Source organism: Haematobia irritans, chromosome 4, assembly GCF_050003625.1.
Source record: "Haematobia irritans isolate KBUSLIRL chromosome 4, ASM5000362v1, whole genome shotgun sequence".
Lineage (NCBI taxonomy): Eukaryota > Metazoa > Arthropoda > Insecta > Diptera > Muscidae > Haematobia > Haematobia irritans.
Genome location: NC_134400.1, coordinates 216,500,310 through 216,521,642, shown reverse-complemented (window position 1 = coordinate 216,521,642; position 21,333 = coordinate 216,500,310). Strand labels below are relative to the sequence as shown.

The following is a 21,333-nucleotide window of genomic DNA, read 5'->3' as shown; positions in this document are numbered from 1 at the left end:
AAGCGCTATTTGGCCTATACTATTTTTCAAAGTGTGAGAAAAAATACAAAAAAGAAACCGAAAAAGTATCAGCTATAGTTTTTGTATAAATGTCCATTTACTACAAACATACAGTAGAAAAATTGTCTAAAATTTTCGTATTTTTCGTTTATTGTTAGAGAAGTTTATAAAAATGTATTTTAGACCTCACCAATATGGACAATATTTATAGTTAATTGAGATTAAAGCCTCTACTTTAAAATAACATCGGGAAATAAATCGAAACTAAGTGGGAAAATAGAATTTAGTGTCTTTTTCGAATGTCATTTTAAGTGGGCATCGGTAGTGAAAGGGTTAAAGACCGGTATGCACATCTAGTGGAAATTTTCGCAACCTATAAGAAATGTATTGGTATATTTCCTAACGAAAATTCCGGGAGGCGTTATCACCGACATTTCCCTGCCCCATTGGAAATACTTTATAAAACTGTGTTATTGACACATAAACTGTATTTCCGTTACAGGTGAATTCCGTTGGAAATCTCATTCATCTAGCGAAATTTCTGCTACCCATAAGAAATCCATATGCACTTTTGTTGTTGTTATCGATTATTTACATATTCTCCCTTAAGGTGAGTATTAAGTTCGAGTTTAGCCGCTAAAATTGCTAAAGTGAAAACTAAATCATTAAGAAAAATGCATGAAATTATACGTATTTGTTGCAAATTTTATTATAACTTGATGGGGAAAAGCCCAAAGCAAATTTTCACAAAGTTTGTATTCCTTAAAATGGATTATTAAAGAAAAGTAATCGTGAAAAAATCATGTTTTTAGCGGCTAAACTCCAACTTAATACCCACCTTTAAGGTACCCAGCAAAAACTATCATTACCCGGTAATCTTGTAGGTAAGCCTATTTAAAAATTAATAACCACTTATTAATTGGCATCGCTTCGGATTACATTTACATACGCATGTCCTAGAAGGAAAGTACTTCTCCCCAGGCATACTTTCGGCCATAAAATAAGTAGTGCATTTAAAGCATATAATCACCTAATATGTAATGACTTATTCGTAGATACACCAAAGCTTGCAAAATAGCCACTTATTGTCTCAGGCAACCAAATATCGAAAATATTGATTTCTATCGCCGATTACAATGGATCAAAAATATGGCGAGTGATGATGTAATAGAAGAACTACTTGAATAGAAACGAATATCGTATAAATAAACAAAAAATCTAATAAATAATCTAAATAAGATGCAAATTAATTTCACACTTAAAGGTGGGTATTAAGTTCGAGTTTAGCCGCTAAAAACTTCATTTTTTCACGATTACTTTTCTTTAATAATCCATTTTAAGGAATACAAACTTTGTGAAAATTTGCTTTGGGCTTTTCCCCATCAAGTTATAATAAAATTTGCAACAAATGTGTATAATTTCATGCATTTTTCTTACTGATTTAGTTTTCACTTTAGCGATTTTAGCGGCTAAACTCGAACTTAATACTCACCTTAAAATAGAAATAAATGTAGGTTTTTTTAAGGGAGTTGGACTCGTGAATTACGTTATAATATATCCAATAGCCAATTCACATAAGGTTCGAAATCTACTAAAAGTGGATTATAAGTCTCTTTTTTATAAGGCAAATGCCATTTGAAATTTAGTTTAAGCGCATTTTGGAAGTATAATGTGAATGAGGTATAAGAAAGCATTTATTTAAAACATAATATGATAATGTCATTAAACACAATTATTATGAAATATTTGTGATAAAAATTTCTTAACGGAACAATTTTCAGAATTACCGTAACATTACATATTCTTTTTGATTTTTTATGTAAGTGCTCGATTATGTGAATAATTATACCTAATGGTACCATCATTTATTCTATTTTATTAATTCGTTAACTACAACTGCCTACAAATTTGAGAGTAACAATTCGAAAATTACCGAGAAGTATTTATTTTTGTCATTACATGTTAGTCATTATAACTCGCCGCAATGTAATGCAACGTGTAATGACAGCTTTACTCCTGGTAATGTGAATTGTAATGAGATGTGGTTACCTAGTTTTTGCTGGGTAAGTACTATGTTCCGTTTAAAAGCTGAAAACCAGCGTATTTTTACGGTTACTTTTTTTAATCAAGTAACTTAGAAATATCAAATGTTTTGCAATCAATTCATTGTATTTTGCCATATATAATTTTGCACTTTTAATTTAGTGTTTTGGTGAAAAACCGAACATAGTACTCACCTTTAAGCACATGACGAAACTGCCATATCGGCCATTAGAACTTTGAAATGCTATCATAGTAACAGCTTTTTTCGTAGTAGTGATAGCGATAAAATCGTACTTTCAAATGCAGACAAAGTTGGCAGAATAGACACTTATGCTAGAGCAATTTACATTTGGATGATTTCATCGATTATATACATTTTCTGTCTTTTATGTGCTTTTTTTACGAATTGAACACATTGCTACTATGTTATCGATAATATCTGAAAATCACACGCAACGTTACACGTGGTGTAGTAATCAACACTTGTTTACTAATTTAGAACAGCTGATTTCTGTTTACTTTCAGGCCATATGATTGTGTAACAACCCTGAGTAAATTCATTTTTTTTAATTGAAGCATGCAGAAAGTATCTCGTTTATACTGGCCTGTGCTTGTAACACCAAAAAATGCAGTTACAAAACCTGCGGAAGCATTATCCAAAAGTCAAAAGGTATTTTATTAGATAGATTAAGTAGATCATTCATATTTCATTCAAGTCTGACTGACTCTATATTCCCAAGCTTATGACTGAGTTGGGTCTATTGAAACCGGCAACCAATGGAACGTTTCAAATAATGCCAATAGCACAACGGTCACTAGATAAACTGTGCCATCTGGTTAGCGAATCAATGCTTTCAGTGGAAGGACAAAAATGTTCTTTACCAATATTAACATCTACATCTTTGTGGAAAAAATCGGGACGATTGGAAGGAGATATTACAGAATTCTTTATGTTACGTGATCGTCACGATAAGCAGTTTCTACTGAGTCCGGTAAGAGATTAATGAGAAAGGGGTATATATTTAACATAGTAAGCTTTATTATTTCAGACCCATGAAGAAGCAATATCCTCAATGCTTGCAGCAACGGCTCCTATTTCCTATAAACAGTTACCATTAAGATTGTATCAGATTGGTCCAAAATTTCGCGATGAACTGAAAGCACGTTTCGGATTAATGAGAGCAAAAGAATTCCTTATGAAAGATATGTATACATTTGACCGCAGTGATCTAGAAGCTCGAGAAACATATGACTTGGTGAATGATTCATATACGAAGTTGTTTAACCAAATTGGAGTGCCATTTGAAAAAGGTATTAAGATTACAGTGAATTACTCAATGTATTTCTCATGTTCATGTTACCGAGATGAGTTTCTAAGACATCATGACGCAGAAGTTACGGCCTTCATAGCTGCTGGGCTAATTTTTCTAATGATTTCCAATGTTCTGGCAAAAGTAGCGACAATCGCAAAGGAGGCTTAATACAATTTTTCGGGCTGTGTTAATCATGTTGATCCCAGAATCAGGGATTAATTAGATTGTATGATGAAATGTCATACAGACGGCAATTTTCCACAGAAATGAATGACCATATTCATCTACAATTACTCTACTTATTATTTTTCTAATTTTATTTATTCATATATTTAATTAAGAAACGCCCTTTAGAACGACATCTTGTACAATTGAAGAAAATTAGCTTAAAACTAACTTTTAACCAATACAAAATTTTAGTTGAAGCTTGTTCCGGTATGATGGGTGGTAAAGTGTCACATGAATATCACTATATATCATCGGCTGGAGAGGATAATTTGCTACGTTGCGAAGATTGTAGATATGCCTTTAACGAAGAAGTAACAGGAGATACAAAAACTACCTCATGTTTAAAGTGCCATAGTAAGAATGTGAAACAAATCAAAGGAATGGAAGTGGCTCATGCATTTCTATTGGGCGATCGATATTCTAAAGTTTTCAATGCCAGCTTTCTCGATACCAATGGTAAACCCAGAACTTTAATAATGGGATGTTATGGTATTGGTATAAGTCGCATTTTGGCAGCATCACTGGAGGTATTATCTACAGAAAGTGAACTAAAATGGCCTACGCTTTTGGCTCCATATGATGTATGTTTGATTGGACCCAAACAGGGAAGTAAAGAAGCTCCCCAGGCCGAAGTAGTAGAACAACAAATTCTACTGGAACTAGAAAAATTATGTGGCAGAGAGTTGTTGCATGACGATAGAAAGCATTTAACCATTGGCAAGAGAGTTATGGAAAGCAAACGGTATGATGAAAAATTCACACGCACACACATTTAGTATAAGAATTTTTTCATTTTCTTAGAATGGGTTATCCCATCGTTATAGTTGTTGGATCAAAGTCTTGTGAGGACATACCTAAGATTGAAATTCACATCAATGGCAAATCCAAGGATCTTGATTTGAATGAAGCTTTATTAGAGATAAGTGAATACCTAAAGCAAAAAACCAATCTAATTAAGTTGTAAGTTAAGTTCAGCATTTCATTTTTTCTATTTATTTCAAAAGTATTGACAATAAATGATGATATCACTTGGTTAAAGTGCTACAAAGACGCCTATATGATTATAATAACAGAAAACATAAACAACAAGAACAATTATTTCAATTACAAAAATTTATCACAAAAATCTACCAGATCTTCAACACTCGATTGCATTGGTCGGCAATTTAATGGCCATAATCAGGTTCTGGTATTTCAGGATAAACTGGCATTTGTGGCTTCTTTGGTGTTGGTGGTGGTATACTAGTGTAAGACCAAGGCAGTTGTCCTCTAAGTTCTTCACTAATCCTCTGATTTTGTTGGGGTAGAGGTGAGAAACCATCATTATAACGGCTATTCAAAGGAGAAATTGGTGATAATTCTTCATGATATGAAGGTGATCTGGATGGAGTTGGTGGATACAATGGTGTTTTTGGCTGTTGTTGTTGTTGTTGCTGAGGATAATTTAGTCTATCCGGATGGGTTTCTGTATTACGATATGTCACTTGTTCATTTGTTGGAGTGTAAACAGTGGGTGTTGTAATGGGAGCTGTGGGTGACTGTAGATCATATGGTCTACTACTTTGTGGGGTCATAATTGACGATTGCCTTTGTATGCTTGTTGTTGATGGATTTTGTATAATCAATGGTTTAGGTCTAATTAATTGCGATTCTCTTGGTGGAGGGCTTGCTGGTCTTTGTTGGCTTTCAATTTCAGAAGCTATTGCCATCATTTGATCTTCACGATTAGGCTGTTCTTCTTGTGGTGTAGCTACAGGAGCTGTACTTGTTGTATTGGCGCTTGTCACACTGCTCTTTGTCGAAGTATTCTGTAAAAATATGAAAATATATTAAATTTTGATTATTTCAGCTACTAAGCACTGCGTTCGAAGATATTTCCAGCGTGGATTGCATTCATGAGAGTTCTCTAAGTAATCAGACATTTATATTACGCATGCGCTGATCGTATTTTTATTAGAGAAATACTCTCATAAAAATACGATTACGAGATGAATTCGTTTACACCTATGATATTGAGTTGTTAATAACATTCTCTATTTTAAACATGGTTGGGTTATGTTAGGTATAGTGGCAGGCCGTTATTTTAGGTTCACTTAGACTTTTCAGTCCATAGTGATACCACATTGCGTTAGGGACTTCTGATCGTGAGCATGCGTGGATAAAAATTTCACACTCTTGTGTGTGTATCTTTAAAAGTTTTTCGTACGTGAGTACGGCTTTTGATTTCGTGAGCGTGCGCAAGTCCTACCAAAAGTATAGTGCGAGTGTAACAATTATCCTTCGATAAAATTTCGAAAATCGACCCAATCTTTAGATTTCCAAAATCGGCTTTCGATGATCCTCAAAATTGTAACAGTGTTTTTCATAAATTTCTAGAGCAAAATTTACTTACCCTTTTTGCGAGAGCACTTGATAGAGATAGACAAAAACTCGATCCAAAAATATTCAGAAGCCAAATCAAGATAATTCGGCAACTAATACAGGTTAAAACAATCGAAGGAGTCACGAAATACACATCAAAGTTTCTTAGAATATTCATGGCATCAGCTGATGTAGAAAGGCCAAGATAATCAAAGGTTTTATCGAGAGTCTGTAAAAAATATTCACACATTAGGAATGTGACAAAACAATACAATTATAGCCTTACTGTTGTATGAACAATATCATGTATATGATAGCCTGTAGCCACAGCATCAAGAATACTTCCAGCAATTATTACCAAAAACCAAGGCCAAAAGCATAAACCTCTAACCATATTTGTCACTGGACCACAAATTGTTGTCAGCACAAGTAAAGATGTAATAATCCATAATCCACTTATAACTGCATATACTATCATAAATATGTATTCACGATTTGTAACATTATCAGAATCTCCCCAATTTACGAAAATCACGGAAGATTGTTCAATCCCAGAAATGGTTACAGCAGGATCTCCACAGTCTTCATCTGTATGAAAAAGATAAAAACATGATAAGGAAATGAGGTTGCAAATATAATTAATCCAATTAATTTTAAATTGAAACCAATCACGAAGATTTCAATTTAAAAAATAGTTGATTTGTTATTTACATGATCATTTTAGTTGTGATTTAAAATTAATTAAGTCAACTATGAAAATTACACTTTCATAAAAATAATTATCCGTTAAAAAAATTCAAAATTTAATAAATTTGAGACATTAAATTTAGTTCTAAATTAATGAATTTTTTATTATTTTTTTTTTTCAAAATTCAATTGTGGCTTGAAATATGTTGGCTTCAAATATTTGTGGGGTGTTATTTAAGTATTTCCTAATACGGCAACGGCTAAATTTTAAATTTAAGAGTCATCATAAAATAATTAAAATTAAGAATAATTTTTAACATAAAGAAATACAACCATATAAGTTCTAAGCCTAATGCAAGATTATTGGGACGGTCAAAATTTAAGCGAGATTGTTTTTTGTTTTGTTTTTTTTTTTTTTACTTCGTACGGTAGAATGAAAAAGGAGCAATATCTTTTAGAGATTCTATTCTTGTTAATAGAAGGTAAATGATATAGTGCAATAAAAGACTGATTGTCCAGCAGTGTCAAGTGACTTTCCTCCTTCGAAGGCTATCGTCGAAAATTTGTTTAATGAGTTCTAACGTTGTCGCACTCCGTGTTTATTGTTTAATTGATTGTGAAATAAATAAGCCGCCTACAGGCCAAAAATGCTTTAAAATCAAATGTCTAGAAAAATTAAAAAAAGAAAAAACACCGAGCCCACTAAACGAAGAAAAAATGCTCTTCCCGCCACAGTCAAATATGCTACATATTGGTCATCCATCGGCCGTATTCTTTTCTTGTGGCGTCATACGAGTTCTTTCCAAAGTTCCAAAGTTAAAATAAGTCAAAACTCACCCCACCATTTTATTTGATCGACGGGTTAAAAAACTTCAGACCTTGCTGGGCCAGTTAAAAGAAAACTACTCTTATGAGATATCATAAATACATAGATTAAAGAAACATGAAATATTTATGAAAGAGAAATGCCCCCAAGCTCTTTGTTATAACCCGCATGGCAAGAGCAAACGATATCACAAATCTATTACTTACTCAAAAAATAAATCAAATCGGTGGCAAACTTAAATGGTTTTTGTTCAATATTTGTAGTTTCCTTCGAGCATTCCTTGAGTGTTATGCCCCATATTGAAAGTCCTAAATATACGCATCCTTGTATCTGAAATTATAAGGAATATAAATACGAGTATGTAAAATTAAGTATTGTGCAGATAAAAAATTAATAAAATATTCTAAATTTCTTTTAATGATACAATGAAACAGTAGCCAGAAAAAGTGACCAAAATTAGATCCTCTACGGAGGCTCATACACACTCATAGAAAAAAAGTCTTCTAAAAACAGCAGTCGACGTCTGCTGTTGCATTTTTGTACTTCAGGGCCTAATGAACAACAATTTATAACATTTTTAGGTTATAAATTTTTCCCCAAAGCCTATTTAAGAACCAAAAGTAGTTTTTGGTATATTTTTGCACTTACAAGCTCCTAAATACGATCAGCAAACATTTTGTTTGCTGTTATGTCTTAATTCGATAAATATTCAGATTTTTGGTCAAATACTATAGATGTTCATAAAATATTGTTTTAATGATATTAGGATAGCTCCTAAGTTGACATTTTTATTTGTTTTAGCCAAAATAAAACATGTTTTAGTGTAATCGAGCTTAAAAAATAGCAGGAAATGTTTACTGCTGTCCCTTTTTCAGCAGACATTCTACTGTTTTAGCAGACTTTTCTGCTGTCCCTACTAACAAATTTCTTTGGGTGCATGTTGTAGTCTGGTGGTCGACACTTCTCTTATGGCACGGTAACACTGGACAAATATTTGAAACATGTGAAAAAAGAATTCACTACAATGCACAAAAACATTTTTAGCTTATATTGCATCTATAACATTATGGCAGAAGTGTTTTCCACAAACGGTATCCAGATATTTCTAAAATGTCTCTGGAAAAAATTTGACATTCATTTTGGTCAAATATTTGCCTAATGTGACCATACCCTTAGATTTAGGGTAGGGTCGCCAGTTTTTTGATTTCAAATTAAAAAAAAAATATACTTCACCACCGTCGTGCAATGGTTAGCATGCCCGCCTTGCATACACAAGGTCGTGGCTTCGATTCCTGCTACGACCGAACACCAAAAAGTTTTTCAGCGGTGGATTATCCCACCTCAGTAATGCTGGTGACATTTCTGAGGGTTTCAAAGCTTCTCTAAGTGGTTTCACTGGAATGTGGAACGCCGTTCGGACTCGGCTATAAAAAGGAGGTCCCTTGTCATTGAGCTTAACATGGAATCGGGCAGCACTCAGTGATAAGAGAGAAGTTCACCACTGTGGTGTCACAATGGACTGAATAGTCTAAGTGAGCCTGATACATCGGGCTGTCACATAACCTAACCTACTTCACTCATAAAAGCAAGTACTAACTGCTGTATTCAGCAAACTTACACCCAGAAGCTTCGATAGCGGTACGTTAGACTTTGGGCCACATTTTTGTTCTGCCACTAAATATGATACTTTTTACTAGTTTGCTCTACTTTTTTTATACCCTCCACCATAGGATGGGGGTATATTAACTTTGTCATTCCGTTTGTAACACATCGAAATATTGCTCTAAGACCCCATAAAGTATACATATATATATATATATATATATATATATATATATATATATATATATATATATATATATATATATATATATATATATATATATATATATATATATATATATATATATATATATATATATATATATATATATATATATATATATATATATATATATATATATATATATATATATATATATATATATATATATATATATATATATATATATATATATATATATATATATATATATATATTCTGGGTCGTGGTGAAATTCTGAGTCGATCTAAGCATGTCCGTCCCTCCGTCCGTCCGTCTGTTGAAATCACGCTAACTTCCGAACGAAACAAGCTATCGATTTGAAACTTGGCACAAGCAGTTGTGATTGATGAAGGTCGGATGGTATTGAAAATGGGCCATATCGGTTTTACGTATAGCCCCCATATAAACGGACCCCCAGATTTGCGGAGCCTCTAAGAGAAGCATATTCCATCCGATCTGGCTGAAATTTGATACATGGTGTTGGTATATGGTCTCTAACAACCATTCAAAAATTGGTCTATATCGGTCCATAATTATATATAGCATCCATATAAACCGATCCCCAGATTTGGCTTGCGGAGCCTCAAAGGGAAGCAAATTTCATCCGATCCGGCTGAAATTTGGTACATGATGTTGGTATATGGTCTCTAACAACCATGCAAAAATTGGTCTATATCGGTCCATAATTATATATAGCACCCATATAAACCGATCTCCAGATTTGGCTTGCGGAGCCTCAAAGAGAAGCAAATTTCATCCGATCCGGCTGAAATTTGGCACATGATGTTGGTATATGGTCTCCATGCAAAAACTGGTCCACATCGGTTCATAATTATATATAGCCCCCATATAAACCGATTCGATCCGATCTTTTGATCTTTTGGCGCCTAAAAGTATGCATGAATTTTCTATAGTAATAAACCGGGTTAATCTTCTGTCTATTAAATTTCTGGAGATAAAATTAATGTTAGACTAGTTAAGATCTAAATTTAAAAAAATAACTACGCAGTATCATGCATTGGTATAAATGCGTTTATTTGTTGAATTTTCTTTAGGAAAAAGTGTGCCGCCTTTTGTGCCACTTTTTTTAAAATGTGTGTGCCACCTTTTATGGCTTGTGACGCTTTTTGTGCCTCTTTCTAGAAATTCTCTGGTTCATAGTGATTATTTACCAGTTTTTCTAAACTTTGACTAAAATCAATTATTTTAATGGTCGTAGATTTTTTTCCTAAACATTAGTTTTTCTCAAAAAAACAAAAATCCCCAGGCCATATAATCAATGATGATTCATTAATCAAAATTTCGTATTATAATTCTATTATAGGTATATTTTCACTTAGTTATCTATAAAATTATCACAAATCAATAAAGTTGTGACTGAAAACCTTATTTCCAGTACTGATAATACAGTAAAATTGTCAAACCTATAGGAGGTTGAAGCTTGGTGGAATTTGCATGTGACCGTGATGAGTTTTATACATTCTTTGCTATGTGATAGCTATAATTGTCATTAAGATATGATATATTATTATATCTAGGTCAACTATGTAATCGAGGGAATGTCTAAAATTTAGTTTTATTGTATTTTTGTTTTGTTTTTTTTTTTTTTTAAATATAACTATAAACTAGTTATCAACACGATTCACAAATTATTATATTATTTATATCTTCTTGTATGTGAAACTCAAAAAGCAAATAAATAAATAAATATTTCATGTAACAAACAATTACAAAATTTTAAGGCTTTAAACTGTTGTACGACCGAACAGAATTTTACTGTTGCTTAGTTTAAAAATAATTTAAAATTAAAATCAAAAAAAATCAAAGCAACTTTGATGAAAACACACGTTTTTATCAAAATGGTTCTCAATCGAGGAAATAAATCTCGCTATGTTGCTGGTAGCAATTCTTAGTGTTGCAAAGAGCCTCTAAGTGGTTTCACACCTAGTAAAGGTTAGCATGGCCGTTTTGTATGAAAAGCGTCATGGGTTTAATCCCAGCTTTGGTCGTATACCAAAAATGTTTTCAGTGGTGGATTATCCCCTCTCATTAATGCTGATAAGGTTTCTGAGTCGGTCTCGGCTATAAAACAAAAGGGATGTGCATTTCCATTGAGCTAAATAAACACTCATTGGTAAGAAAGAATCTCACCACTGTGGTATCAAAATGTACTGTAACTGTAAGTGGACATGAACTAACGGGCTATCACTATACCAAACCCTACCTAAAATAATCTCTTAGTCATCAGGGTTGGCCTGTCGCTGGACTGTGTTGGACTGTGACTTTTACGACATACATTTACGATGGTATAATACGTATGTCGCAAAAGTCGTAAACCTAGTGTAGAAAACCTAATTTGGAATTAAAGAAATTGTGAATATTTTTTAATTTAATTTAGTTAAGCTCCCCGATAAAAGGTATGCAAAAAATGTTTTATATTGTATTTATTCAAAACTCTACTAGATTTACATCTCTCATTCACAACTTCAAACTATTCGTGGTCCAAGCTTTAGCTGCATCAACGAATGCCTAGCTTCAATTTTGAAAATTTTTAATTAGTATGGAAATTGGTTCTAATAAGCCAAAAAGTGATTTTATAAAATTTGCTCTAAACAGGAATTCACTTCACTATAAGACTTAAGTAGTTTTCCTGCCTTCCAGTTTCTGCAGTAATTTTTGAAAGGTTAACTATGAGCGAGTATCGATCGTCACGTTTACTGCACCATCGAGTAGTTTATAGTAATTTTGGCTTCGAGTTTCCAATTGAAATAACTATATTATCAAGTTTTTTTAAACTCGTTAATAATTTTATGAACATTCCTGAGAATTGAAACTTCTTCGCATATATCATCATCTTGCATATCATTCGCTGGCTATCTGAAGGGTCATATCTGCGACGTTTGCTACTTTTTCTACATTTACGACGTGTATGTGACGTTTACGACGTTTACAACTTTGCGACAGTCGCAAACCTTAAAATGTTTGATATAGACAATCTCTGTTAGTCATACGATAGACATTTGCCACCTGCAGTATAACAAGTTCAACTATCTAATCCTACTTCTGAAACGTTTAGCATTCTTAAACCTATTTGACTGATAATTTGCATCATAAACGCTTACATTATGACAACATTTCATTAAAATCGAACACAATTTGAAAACCCTCTCTCAATTTCTTAAATATGCATTTCTTTTTTAATTTAGAAAAATTAGACTTACCAGTATAATTATTGCCATAAATAGTACGAAACATTTTGCAAATCCGCTATTAACACCGGATTTTGACATTTTGTCAATTCGGATGATGAGTTATAGATGTTGGTGTTGATTTTATTCTCCTTGTCTTCCAAATAATTATCCACAATGGCAACAATTCTTCTTATTTTCTATTTCTCTTCGAGGCCACTTGCACCTGACAGTCATAATCAGATATAAGAACTGACTAAACAATGGGCCCTCAAACCTTTGAATGATAAAAGAAATTGAGTAAAATCGTATAATGCCAGCGAAAATAGTATTTTCAAGCGATCAAGTAAATAAATTAAAAAACTCGTCTTTTAGTTTTCTATAATGGTAGTTACGGCTGGCGCTGATTAGAAACGAAAAGAGCCAATATTTAGACCATATTGGGAATATGTTTTTTTTTTTTTTTTTGTATTAGGCATACGATATCTTATCAAGGCGTTTGTCGTAATGGTTTCAATTTGGATTTTTTATTTTATTCTGTTATAACATTTCTGGCAAGTATGAATTATTTTCTCTGCGATTTGTTTGCAAAATACCCGTATTCAATTCGCCATTCGATGGAATTATTGAAGTGCGATGTACTTCTCTTTCACAATGGGCTTTTTTGGAATTTTTGCGTAATTAGATTAGATATTGGTGGTGAACAAAACTGTATGGGTTATTTGTTTTTCCGGCTAGACGTGAAATGTATAGAGTACACTCCGAAAAAAGTTCACTTAGATCTCATTTAGATTTTGGCCTTGAATCCGATGTGAAATTTTCCACATAATCTTTCATATTACATCAATATTATTTTCAGTGTGGTATTAATATTCTGAAATATGAAAGTAAACTAAATTATGTTGTTTTGAAAATGTTAAATCGTTGAGCTAAACATAACAGGTTGGCTGATAAGTCCCCGGTCTGACACATAGATGGCGTCGCTAGTATTAAATGCATATTATTTTTATATAGTACCAACCTTCAAATGATTCGTGTCAAAATTTGACGTCTGTAAGTCGATTACTTTGTGAGATGAGCGTCTTTTGTGAAGCAACTTTTGTTATTGTGAAAAAAAAAAATAGAAAAAAAGGAATTTCGTGTTTTCATAAAATACTGTTTTCTGAAGGGAAAAAATACGGTGGAATCAAAAACTTGGCTTGATAATGAGTTTCCGGACTCTGCCCCAGGGAAATCAATAATAATTGATTGGTATGCAAAATTCAAGCGTGGTGAAATGAACACGGAGGACGTTGAACGCAGTGGCTGCAATGAAGAGGAGATCGCCGAAACTGAGGCCTATTTTGAGGCAAAGCCGAAGGAGTACTACCAAAATGGTTTAAAAAAATTGGAAGGTCGTTATAATCGTTGTATCGCTCTTGAAGGGAACTATGTTGAATAATAAAAACGAATTTTGACAAAAAAATGTGTTTTTCTTTGTTAGACCGGGGACTTATCAGCCAACCTGTTAGAATCAGCAGTGCGAGGCATCAGAAGAGAGTGAAAAACGGCTAAAAAAAACAACTGTCCTTAATATAAATTAAAAATAAAAATTAATTAAACTTTTATATTAAGCCTATATATATCTCAGTGTAAGATTTTAATTATATTTTAATATTTTTCTTAAATGTAAGAATTTTTGTTGCATATAGGATTTATCAATATTTTCTCCACTTCATGTCATTATCGAAGAACAAAGTTCATCGATAACTTACACTCATAAAAAAAGTTCGTAAATGAAAGCATTCGTGAGCTGTTAAATATTTAAAACTTTTTATTTGAAATGTTAAGAAACATTTTTTTATGCTGTAATAGAGCTTTAAAAATACTAAACATGGTTTGATATTCCACATTTCCAGCTTGCCCTTTTTCATCAGCAGTACTAGATTTTTCTGGACCTATCTAAAATTACGGTCTCTCTTATTGAGTGCTGCCCATTCCATGTTTACCTCAATGGTATTGTTACTTTATGTCAAGAGAAAATTGAAAATCTGCATATTTTAGAAAGTAAATTGAAACTTTTCCAATAGAAATAAACCTTTTAAAACTCGTTTGAATCTAATCAGTTTTCAAACAATATTTTTGAAACCTTGTTGAACATAAGATTTTCAAGCTTGAGATCGTAGCTTGAATAATTATTTCCTTCCCAGCAAAAAAAGTGTCGCCAAAAAAGTAATGAAAATGATCTTTTTGGATCCGGAAGTGGTGCAAAATTGGCACAGAAGCGATGAATTTAACATGGGCTTATCATAGGACGGAAGTCCTCCATTTCAACAGCCGTTGCACTGAATTTGCATCATTTCTTTAGGTGTGATCCGAATTCAATGTTTTGGATGTAAATTAAAAAATTCTGTGTTATTTTGTCAAATAAATAATTTTTATAGTTTTTTATTCTTTTTAATGGATTCTAACGCTTGTCACAAACGTTTGACCTCAAATATTTTCAAAAATTCACAATTTTTTCAGATTGGAGTTTGCATGTTTTTCGACAAAATTTTAATGATTTGTACCATTTTATGAAATCTTACTCTGTTTTTAAACTATTTGAAGCAAAAAGAGTTAAAATTACCCATTAAATGTATGAAAAACCCAAATTTTAAAAATTTGAATTAAAATAACTTCCTGGGTAGTTACAACAAAGAACATCATTGGGAGTGCATCTTCTGGAGTGCTTTTAAAGTTGTGCCTGTGGAAGAACTTCCAAATTTTTTTGCTGGGTTATTAACATAAGATTTTCTCTTAACTTGAAAATTTCATTCAAGTTCAAGCAGGTGATGCAGAGTATAAGCACTGATTTACTCACAATTTGGTACAAAGGTTTTCTACGAAAATTGCAAAAAAGAATTAAACGAAAACTGAATCAAATAAAAACTCTTTTTTAACAAATCCTATATATGTATGTCAAAAACTACATATTTTTGGATTTGACGTATAGTAAACTACGTCCTATTTTTTGACAGACCATCTTATAGAATTCCGAAATGGTTGAATCTTGCTATGCAGTGCCGAAGTGGGATAAGATTATTCTATCGCATAAATATCGTGATAGTTGTTCTTTCCCTTCCCACTTAAACATACCGAAATTAAAAAAAAGAAAAAAAACTATTATTGTTTTCGGTTAAATTTAACAAGTAATTTCTTCATTCCATTTTTAAACCTTAAAGGTGGGTATTAAGTTCGAGTTTAGCCGCTAAAATAGTCATTTTTTCGTTAATAATCCATTTGAAGGAATACAAACTTTGTGAAAATTTGCTTTGGACTATTCCCCATCAAGTTATAATAAAATTTGCAATAAATATGTATAATTTTATGCCTTGTTTGCTGATTTAATTTTCACTTTAGCGGCTAAAATCGAACTTAGTACTCACCTTAATAAAGAAGTTTGAATTTAAAAAAAAAAATATTTCAATAATAAACGTACACACCCTCAAAAAAAATCGCCTCTCTAACATATGTTCCAAACATATTTTGCAGGAAGCACATATATTATTGGATACTGCCGAAACATTAATATGTTTGTTTTATGTGAACATATTCTATTTTTGGAATCATTTTGAGCCCAAAAATATTATATGCTTGGAAGAATTTTCCCCAAAGAAGATTGTGCTCATTCCCTCACATAATTTTCACTTCCACGAAATTTTTTAGTTCTTAGCACCTTTTTCTGTAATACAAATAATGTTGAAGAAATTATTCAATTTTATAATTTTTTTAAATTTTACCTTTCGCCTGGACGGAGAATCGAACCGAGGACCATACAGTTTGTAAGCCAACACACTACCACTGAGCTACGATTTACAGTCAGAAACAGTGCTTGATATAAACGAAATGGACTGAGCTTTTGGATAAAATATTATTTTTTTATATATGTTTAATCGAAATTTGTAAATTTATATATGTTTACATTCACACATATAATTTTTATGAAACATGCATGCCCCAAACATAATATATTCTAACATATTAACATATGTGTTCCAAACATTTAGTGTTAGTTTGAGAACATTACATGTTTGCACTTAAATATATTGTGTTTAAAAATTGTGCCCGAAACACATTTTGTTTATATCGAAACATATGAAAAACATATTTTTCTAACAGTGCACCAGACCGGATCAATCACCATCAAACAATAATAAATAGTCATCTGCCATTGCAACAAAGATACAGTGTAATCTTATTATGGTTGATTACTCTATAAACCGAACGTATATAACGACGAACGAGTGTTGCCGTTTAGGACATTTCAACTAAATTTCCCGTAAAATACGATACTGTCGATTATCATACACTCAAAAAAAAAAAAAACAAAACCATAATATGAAAGACTATGTAGCCTACATTTCTTTATATCAAAAATGTTTTTCTTTGTTTTAAGGCAAATTTGCATTACATCAAAGATATACGACTTTAACGGAGGGACTAGATTCGTATACTAAATTTAGACACATTTTTAAAGTAAATATTATTGACTTTACTTCAACAAAAAAAATTTGGTGGCCACGCAATATCTCCAACGAGGAACTTCAAATCAAAATAGCCGATCAAGACAATATAAACATACAAATTAAAAGGAGAAAGTAAAGGGCACACCCTTCGAAAGTCATATGATGAAATATATCACGAGACCCTCGAATGGAATCCTCAAGGATCAAGGAGGAGAGGCAGACCAAAGACAACTTGGAGACGAACAATTTTCAGCGAGACTGGCAAATCTTGTGCCCAACTACGCTACCTCGCAGCGGACAGAAACCGATGGAGATTCTATGTACACAGCCTATGTTTCTGACGGAATTTGCTGAATACTTCAACAAAAATTTCTTTATTTTTAAAGAAATTTGTCTTTAATATGGTGTAAATTGTTTGCCCCAAAATTTAAATTGCGTAATCGTTCGTCGTTAGGTGAATATTTTTTTTAGTGTAGCCTCCAATTTTATGTGTGATTTCCGCCCTGCGTCCATCTCCCGATTTTATTTATTGAGCAATAAAGACAATACAATATATCGGATAAGTATATAGGAGACATTTTTCAAGTTCACTTCTCAATCAGCGAAAACATGAATTTTGAATTGAATTTGTATTCTTATTTAGACCTGTAATACCGAGAGCAATCGTGGTGCAATGGTTAGCATACATGACTTACAGGGTCGTGGGTTCAAACCAAGTTTCGACCAAACACCAAAACGTTTTTCAGCGGTGGATTATCCCACCTCAGAAATGCTGGTGACATTTCTGAGTGTTTCAAAGCTTCTCTAAGTGGAACGCCGTACGGACTCGGCTATAGAAAGGAGGTCCCTTGTCATTGAGTTTAAAGGGTGATACGGTCAAAATTTGGTCAATATAAACTTGACGTATTTCTTTCAATTTTGCATTTAAAAAAACCTGAACACCCCTCATTTTGAAGGTGTGTGTGTGTAGAGTGTTACTCCTATTTTGATTCACTCTTCAGTTGTCAAAATGCCGTCCAAGTAAGAAGAGCAGCGTATCAAAATTTTGCTCGCGCATCGCGTAAATCCGAGCTACTCGCACGCAAAGCTGGCAAAATCGCTAAAAGTTGCCAAATCAACCGTTACAAATGTAATTAAAGTGTTTGGGGAACGTTTGTCGACAGCCAGGAAGTCTGGATCGGGGAAAAATCGAAAACCGGAAGCCGCTGAGACGACAAAGAGAGTTGCCGGTAGTTTCAAGCGAAACCCTAACCTCTCTCTCCGAGATGCCCCAAATAAGCTGGGTGTATCGTCTACAACCGTGCATCGAGCCAAAAAACGAGCCGGACTATCGACTTACAAGAAGGTAGTGACTCCAAATCGCGATGATAAACAAAATACGACGGCCAAAGCGCGATCCCGGAGGCTGTACACGACGATGCTGACGAAGTTTGACTGCGTGGTAATGGACGACGAAACCTACGTCAAAGCCGACTACAAGCAGCTTCCGGGACAGGAGTTTTATACGGCAAAAGGAAGGGGAAAGGTAGCAGATATTTTCAAGCACATAAAACTGTCAAAGTTCGCAAAGAAATATCTGGTTTGGCAAGCCATCTGTACCTGTGGCTTGAAAAGCAGCATTTTCATAGCTTCCGGGACTGTCAACCAAGAAATTTACGTGAAAGAGTGTTTGAATAAACGTCTGCTGCCTTTCCTGAAGAAACACGGTTGTTCCGTACTGTTTTGGGCGGATTTGGCATCTTGCCATTACGGTAAAAAGGCCATGGAGTGGTACGCCGCCAACAACGTGCAGGTGGTTCCCAAGGACAAGAACCCTCCCAACACGCCAGAGCTCCACCCAATTGAGAAATACTGGGCTATTGTCAAGCGGAACCTAAAGAAGACCAAAAAAACTGCTAAGGACGAGCAGCAGTTCAAGGCAAACTGGCTTTCTGCGGCGAAGAAGGTGGACAAGGTGGCTGTACAAAATCTGATGGCAGTTGTCAAGCGTGATGCTCGGCAATTCGGATTTGGAAAAACGAAAGTCTAACTGAATATTTTTCCTGAATATTATACTAATTGAACATCGGACAGCACTCAGTGATAAGAGAAAAGTTCACCACTGCGGTATCACAATGGACTGAGTAGTCTAAGTGAGCCTGAAATATCGGGTTGCCACTACACTTATCCTAACCTAACCTAGACCTGCAATATATTAAAATTTGTGGTGGTAGAATACTTAGCATTGTTTATACTTGGTTGCGTCCAAGCCCATTTGATAGACAAAAATTCCGTTTAATTAAAGAGAATCAATTTTCGTTTCGTTTGTGCAGATATTAGCACAAGTTTTTTTTTTTGGCATCAATATAGGTCCACAAAAAGTGTGAAATGGCAACACTGTTTATCTCACAAAATTTTTATCCCTCATCTTCAGTTTGTCTCTTATTTTTATATACATATATATGGAGGGATGTGTATGTAATCATATTGCTACTATGAAAACAACTGTTTACATGTTCCATATATCGGTTAGGGGAGCCAATAATTACACATATTTTCACACAATAAATCGTATACTAGGTGAGGTTATTCGAACCAAAGATTATAAATTGTAGGAAGATAGGAAATTAGCTACTGAGGAGATCGAACCATTTACCAGATTAGTTTAATACTCGAACCAAACGCGTATACGACAAGTATTGGCATAGCATTAAAATGCAAATAAAAAGAAATTAAGTACACGAAATAAATTTCCATAAAGGGGAAAATGTATTTTTTTTGTTGTTGCCTAAAATTTAACATTGTTTCATTAAGAAAATTAAATTTTTCATTTAAAAAATAAAAACGAAAAACGAAAAACAACTAAAAGATTACAAACATGTATTAAACTAATCTGGTAAATGCAACATTTGGTATGACGCAAGCCCATTTTCTATCTTCCTCAAATCTATAATCTTTGACTCGAACATCTTTGCATTACGATCTATGCATCTCTCTACAATGAAAGTAACTACGCGGTTTCGCCCTATGGCCATGACTCATTGTAACTGAAACCGGGAGAATTTCGTTTTTAATCAGCGCAGCAGTTTGTATCTCATCTTATTCTCATTCCCGGCGTCATATGTTTGCTATACGATCTTCCCTAAAGATACATCTGTCAAGTCTGGTTATGAACTAGTGTGTAGGTGCCAGAGAAACAGTGGGAGTGGGGTTTGTTTTATTCATATTTTTTTTTTAAGTTTTAGCAATGTTGGGTGTAGTTTTCACTATATTCCCGAAGGTATCGCGATCGAGCGGTATGTGAGGTGGATAGGAGGTGTTTTTCGATGTAGTATGTTTACCGTTTTTTTTTTTGTTTGTTTATATTTGTTGTTGTTACTCAATAGATTCTATTTGGAATTAGTATGTCGTTATTTTAAGTATGCTCTCGCAGCAAGTTCTCGGTTAAACACTTGGTTAGATACTGATTGCAAGTACACTCTCGAATTATAAACGGCTGAAATTGCCCGGTCCTGCCTCGCCTGCTGGTGTGCTTTTGATTCCCTAAGCTTCTGTTGTTTGTGTAGCTAATAGAATTGACGGTATTATGATGGTGGGGAATTCAGAAGCCTCAACATTACTGCTGCTGCTGGCTTGTGGGTGCTATATGTTGTTGCTGTTACCACGCTCTGCCCTCAATATCCGCACCTTAACCATCAACACCGATAAAGCGGCAAGAAATCGCATTACAAATCGTTTCTGATAAGATAATAGGAAATATACAGTATATGTTATATACAAAACCCCAATATACAGTATCTAATAAAATTTTTCGGACAAATAGATGAACAAAATTACAGGGAGTTAATTGCTTGAGTAAAAATAAAATTTTGTATGTGAGTTTTTATTTTTTGACAAAGGCTTAATGAGCTTAGTTTGCAGTGTCGTCTACACCCAGAATGCGAATAAGATCACCTCACACATGTTTGAAGAGCATAATGTTACTTATTCACTCCTATTTTTTCGGAAATTATCTGCGACAAAGATACAATATTTTTGAGACAAAAATGGTCCATGCTCCCCGTGAAAAACATTATGCTCTTGAAACATGTTCGAGATGATAATTCGAGTGTGATATTCTGAGCATGAGGAGTTGCTCTACACTGTGCGATTTACCTCCCAAAAAAACATCGGATCACCGATCCCTATTTGTCTTTTCCCCTATTTTCTAGAATCCATGCACAAAGTACAAGTAAAAATACGAGTCCGATCTAGCTAAAATTGTGACAGTAGCCAGTTACAATAATAATGTAAAGTAAAATGTATGCCAAGTTTAAAATAAATTCTTGAAAGACACCACCTTTGGCATCAAATGTAAAATTAAGTTAAGATTTCAAATTTACCTCAGAATTTCCAT

General features: G+C 33.5%; 2 protein-coding genes across 2 annotated transcripts; one reads left to right on the top strand and one right to left on the bottom strand.

Annotated features, from left to right (window-relative positions):
- Window positions 1-2,574: 2,574 nt before the first annotated feature.
- On the top strand, window positions 2,575-4,634 carry ProRS-m (prolyl-tRNA synthetase 2-like protein, mitochondrial). Its single transcript, XM_075303659.1, has 5 exons — window positions 2,575-2,713; window positions 2,784-3,035; window positions 3,093-3,354; window positions 3,777-4,326; window positions 4,386-4,634. The coding sequence occupies exons 1-5, from the start codon at window positions 2,621-2,623 to the stop codon at window positions 4,546-4,548; spliced, it is 1,320 nt and encodes a 439-aa protein (XP_075159774.1). The 5' UTR covers window positions 2,575-2,620; the 3' UTR covers window positions 4,549-4,634.
- Window positions 4,538-20,428, bottom strand: LOC142232932 (uncharacterized). The gene is made up of 6 exons (XM_075303658.1): window positions 20,279-20,428; window positions 12,505-12,748; window positions 7,665-7,788; window positions 6,232-6,533; window positions 5,977-6,174; window positions 4,538-5,392 (listed from the first exon to the last, which is right to left on the bottom strand). Exons 2-6 carry the CDS (start codon window positions 12,571-12,573, stop codon window positions 4,751-4,753), a joined length of 1,335 nt encoding a protein of 444 aa, XP_075159773.1. The 5' UTR covers window positions 12,574-12,748; window positions 20,279-20,428; the 3' UTR covers window positions 4,538-4,750.
- Between the last annotated feature and the right edge of the window lie 905 nt (window positions 20,429-21,333).

Bases quoted from the DNA above. Each gene is read 5' to 3' on its own strand.
- ProRS-m (XM_075303659.1), top strand. From the start codon at position 2,621: ATGCAGAAAGTATCTCGTTTATACTGGCCTGTGCTTGTAACACCAAAA. The intron at 2,714-2,783 runs GTATTTTATTAG...TATATTCCCAAG, and splicing joins CATTATCCAAAAGTCAAAAG to CTTATGACTGAGTTGGGTCT. The intron at 3,355-3,776 runs GTATTAAGATTA...ACAAAATTTTAG, and splicing joins TGGAGTGCCATTTGAAAAAG to TTGAAGCTTGTTCCGGTATG.
- LOC142232932 (XM_075303658.1), bottom strand. From the start codon at position 12,573: ATGTCAAAATCCGGTGTTAATAGCGGATTTGCAAAATGTTTCGTACTA. The intron at 6,534-7,664 runs GTAAGTAATAGA...TTTTTCATACAG, and splicing joins CGATTTGATTTATTTTTTGA to ATGAAGACTGTGGAGATCCT. The intron at 5,393-5,976 runs GTAAGTAAATTT...ATATTTTTACAG, and splicing joins CAAGTGCTCTCGCAAAAAGG to AATACTTCGACAAAGAGCAG.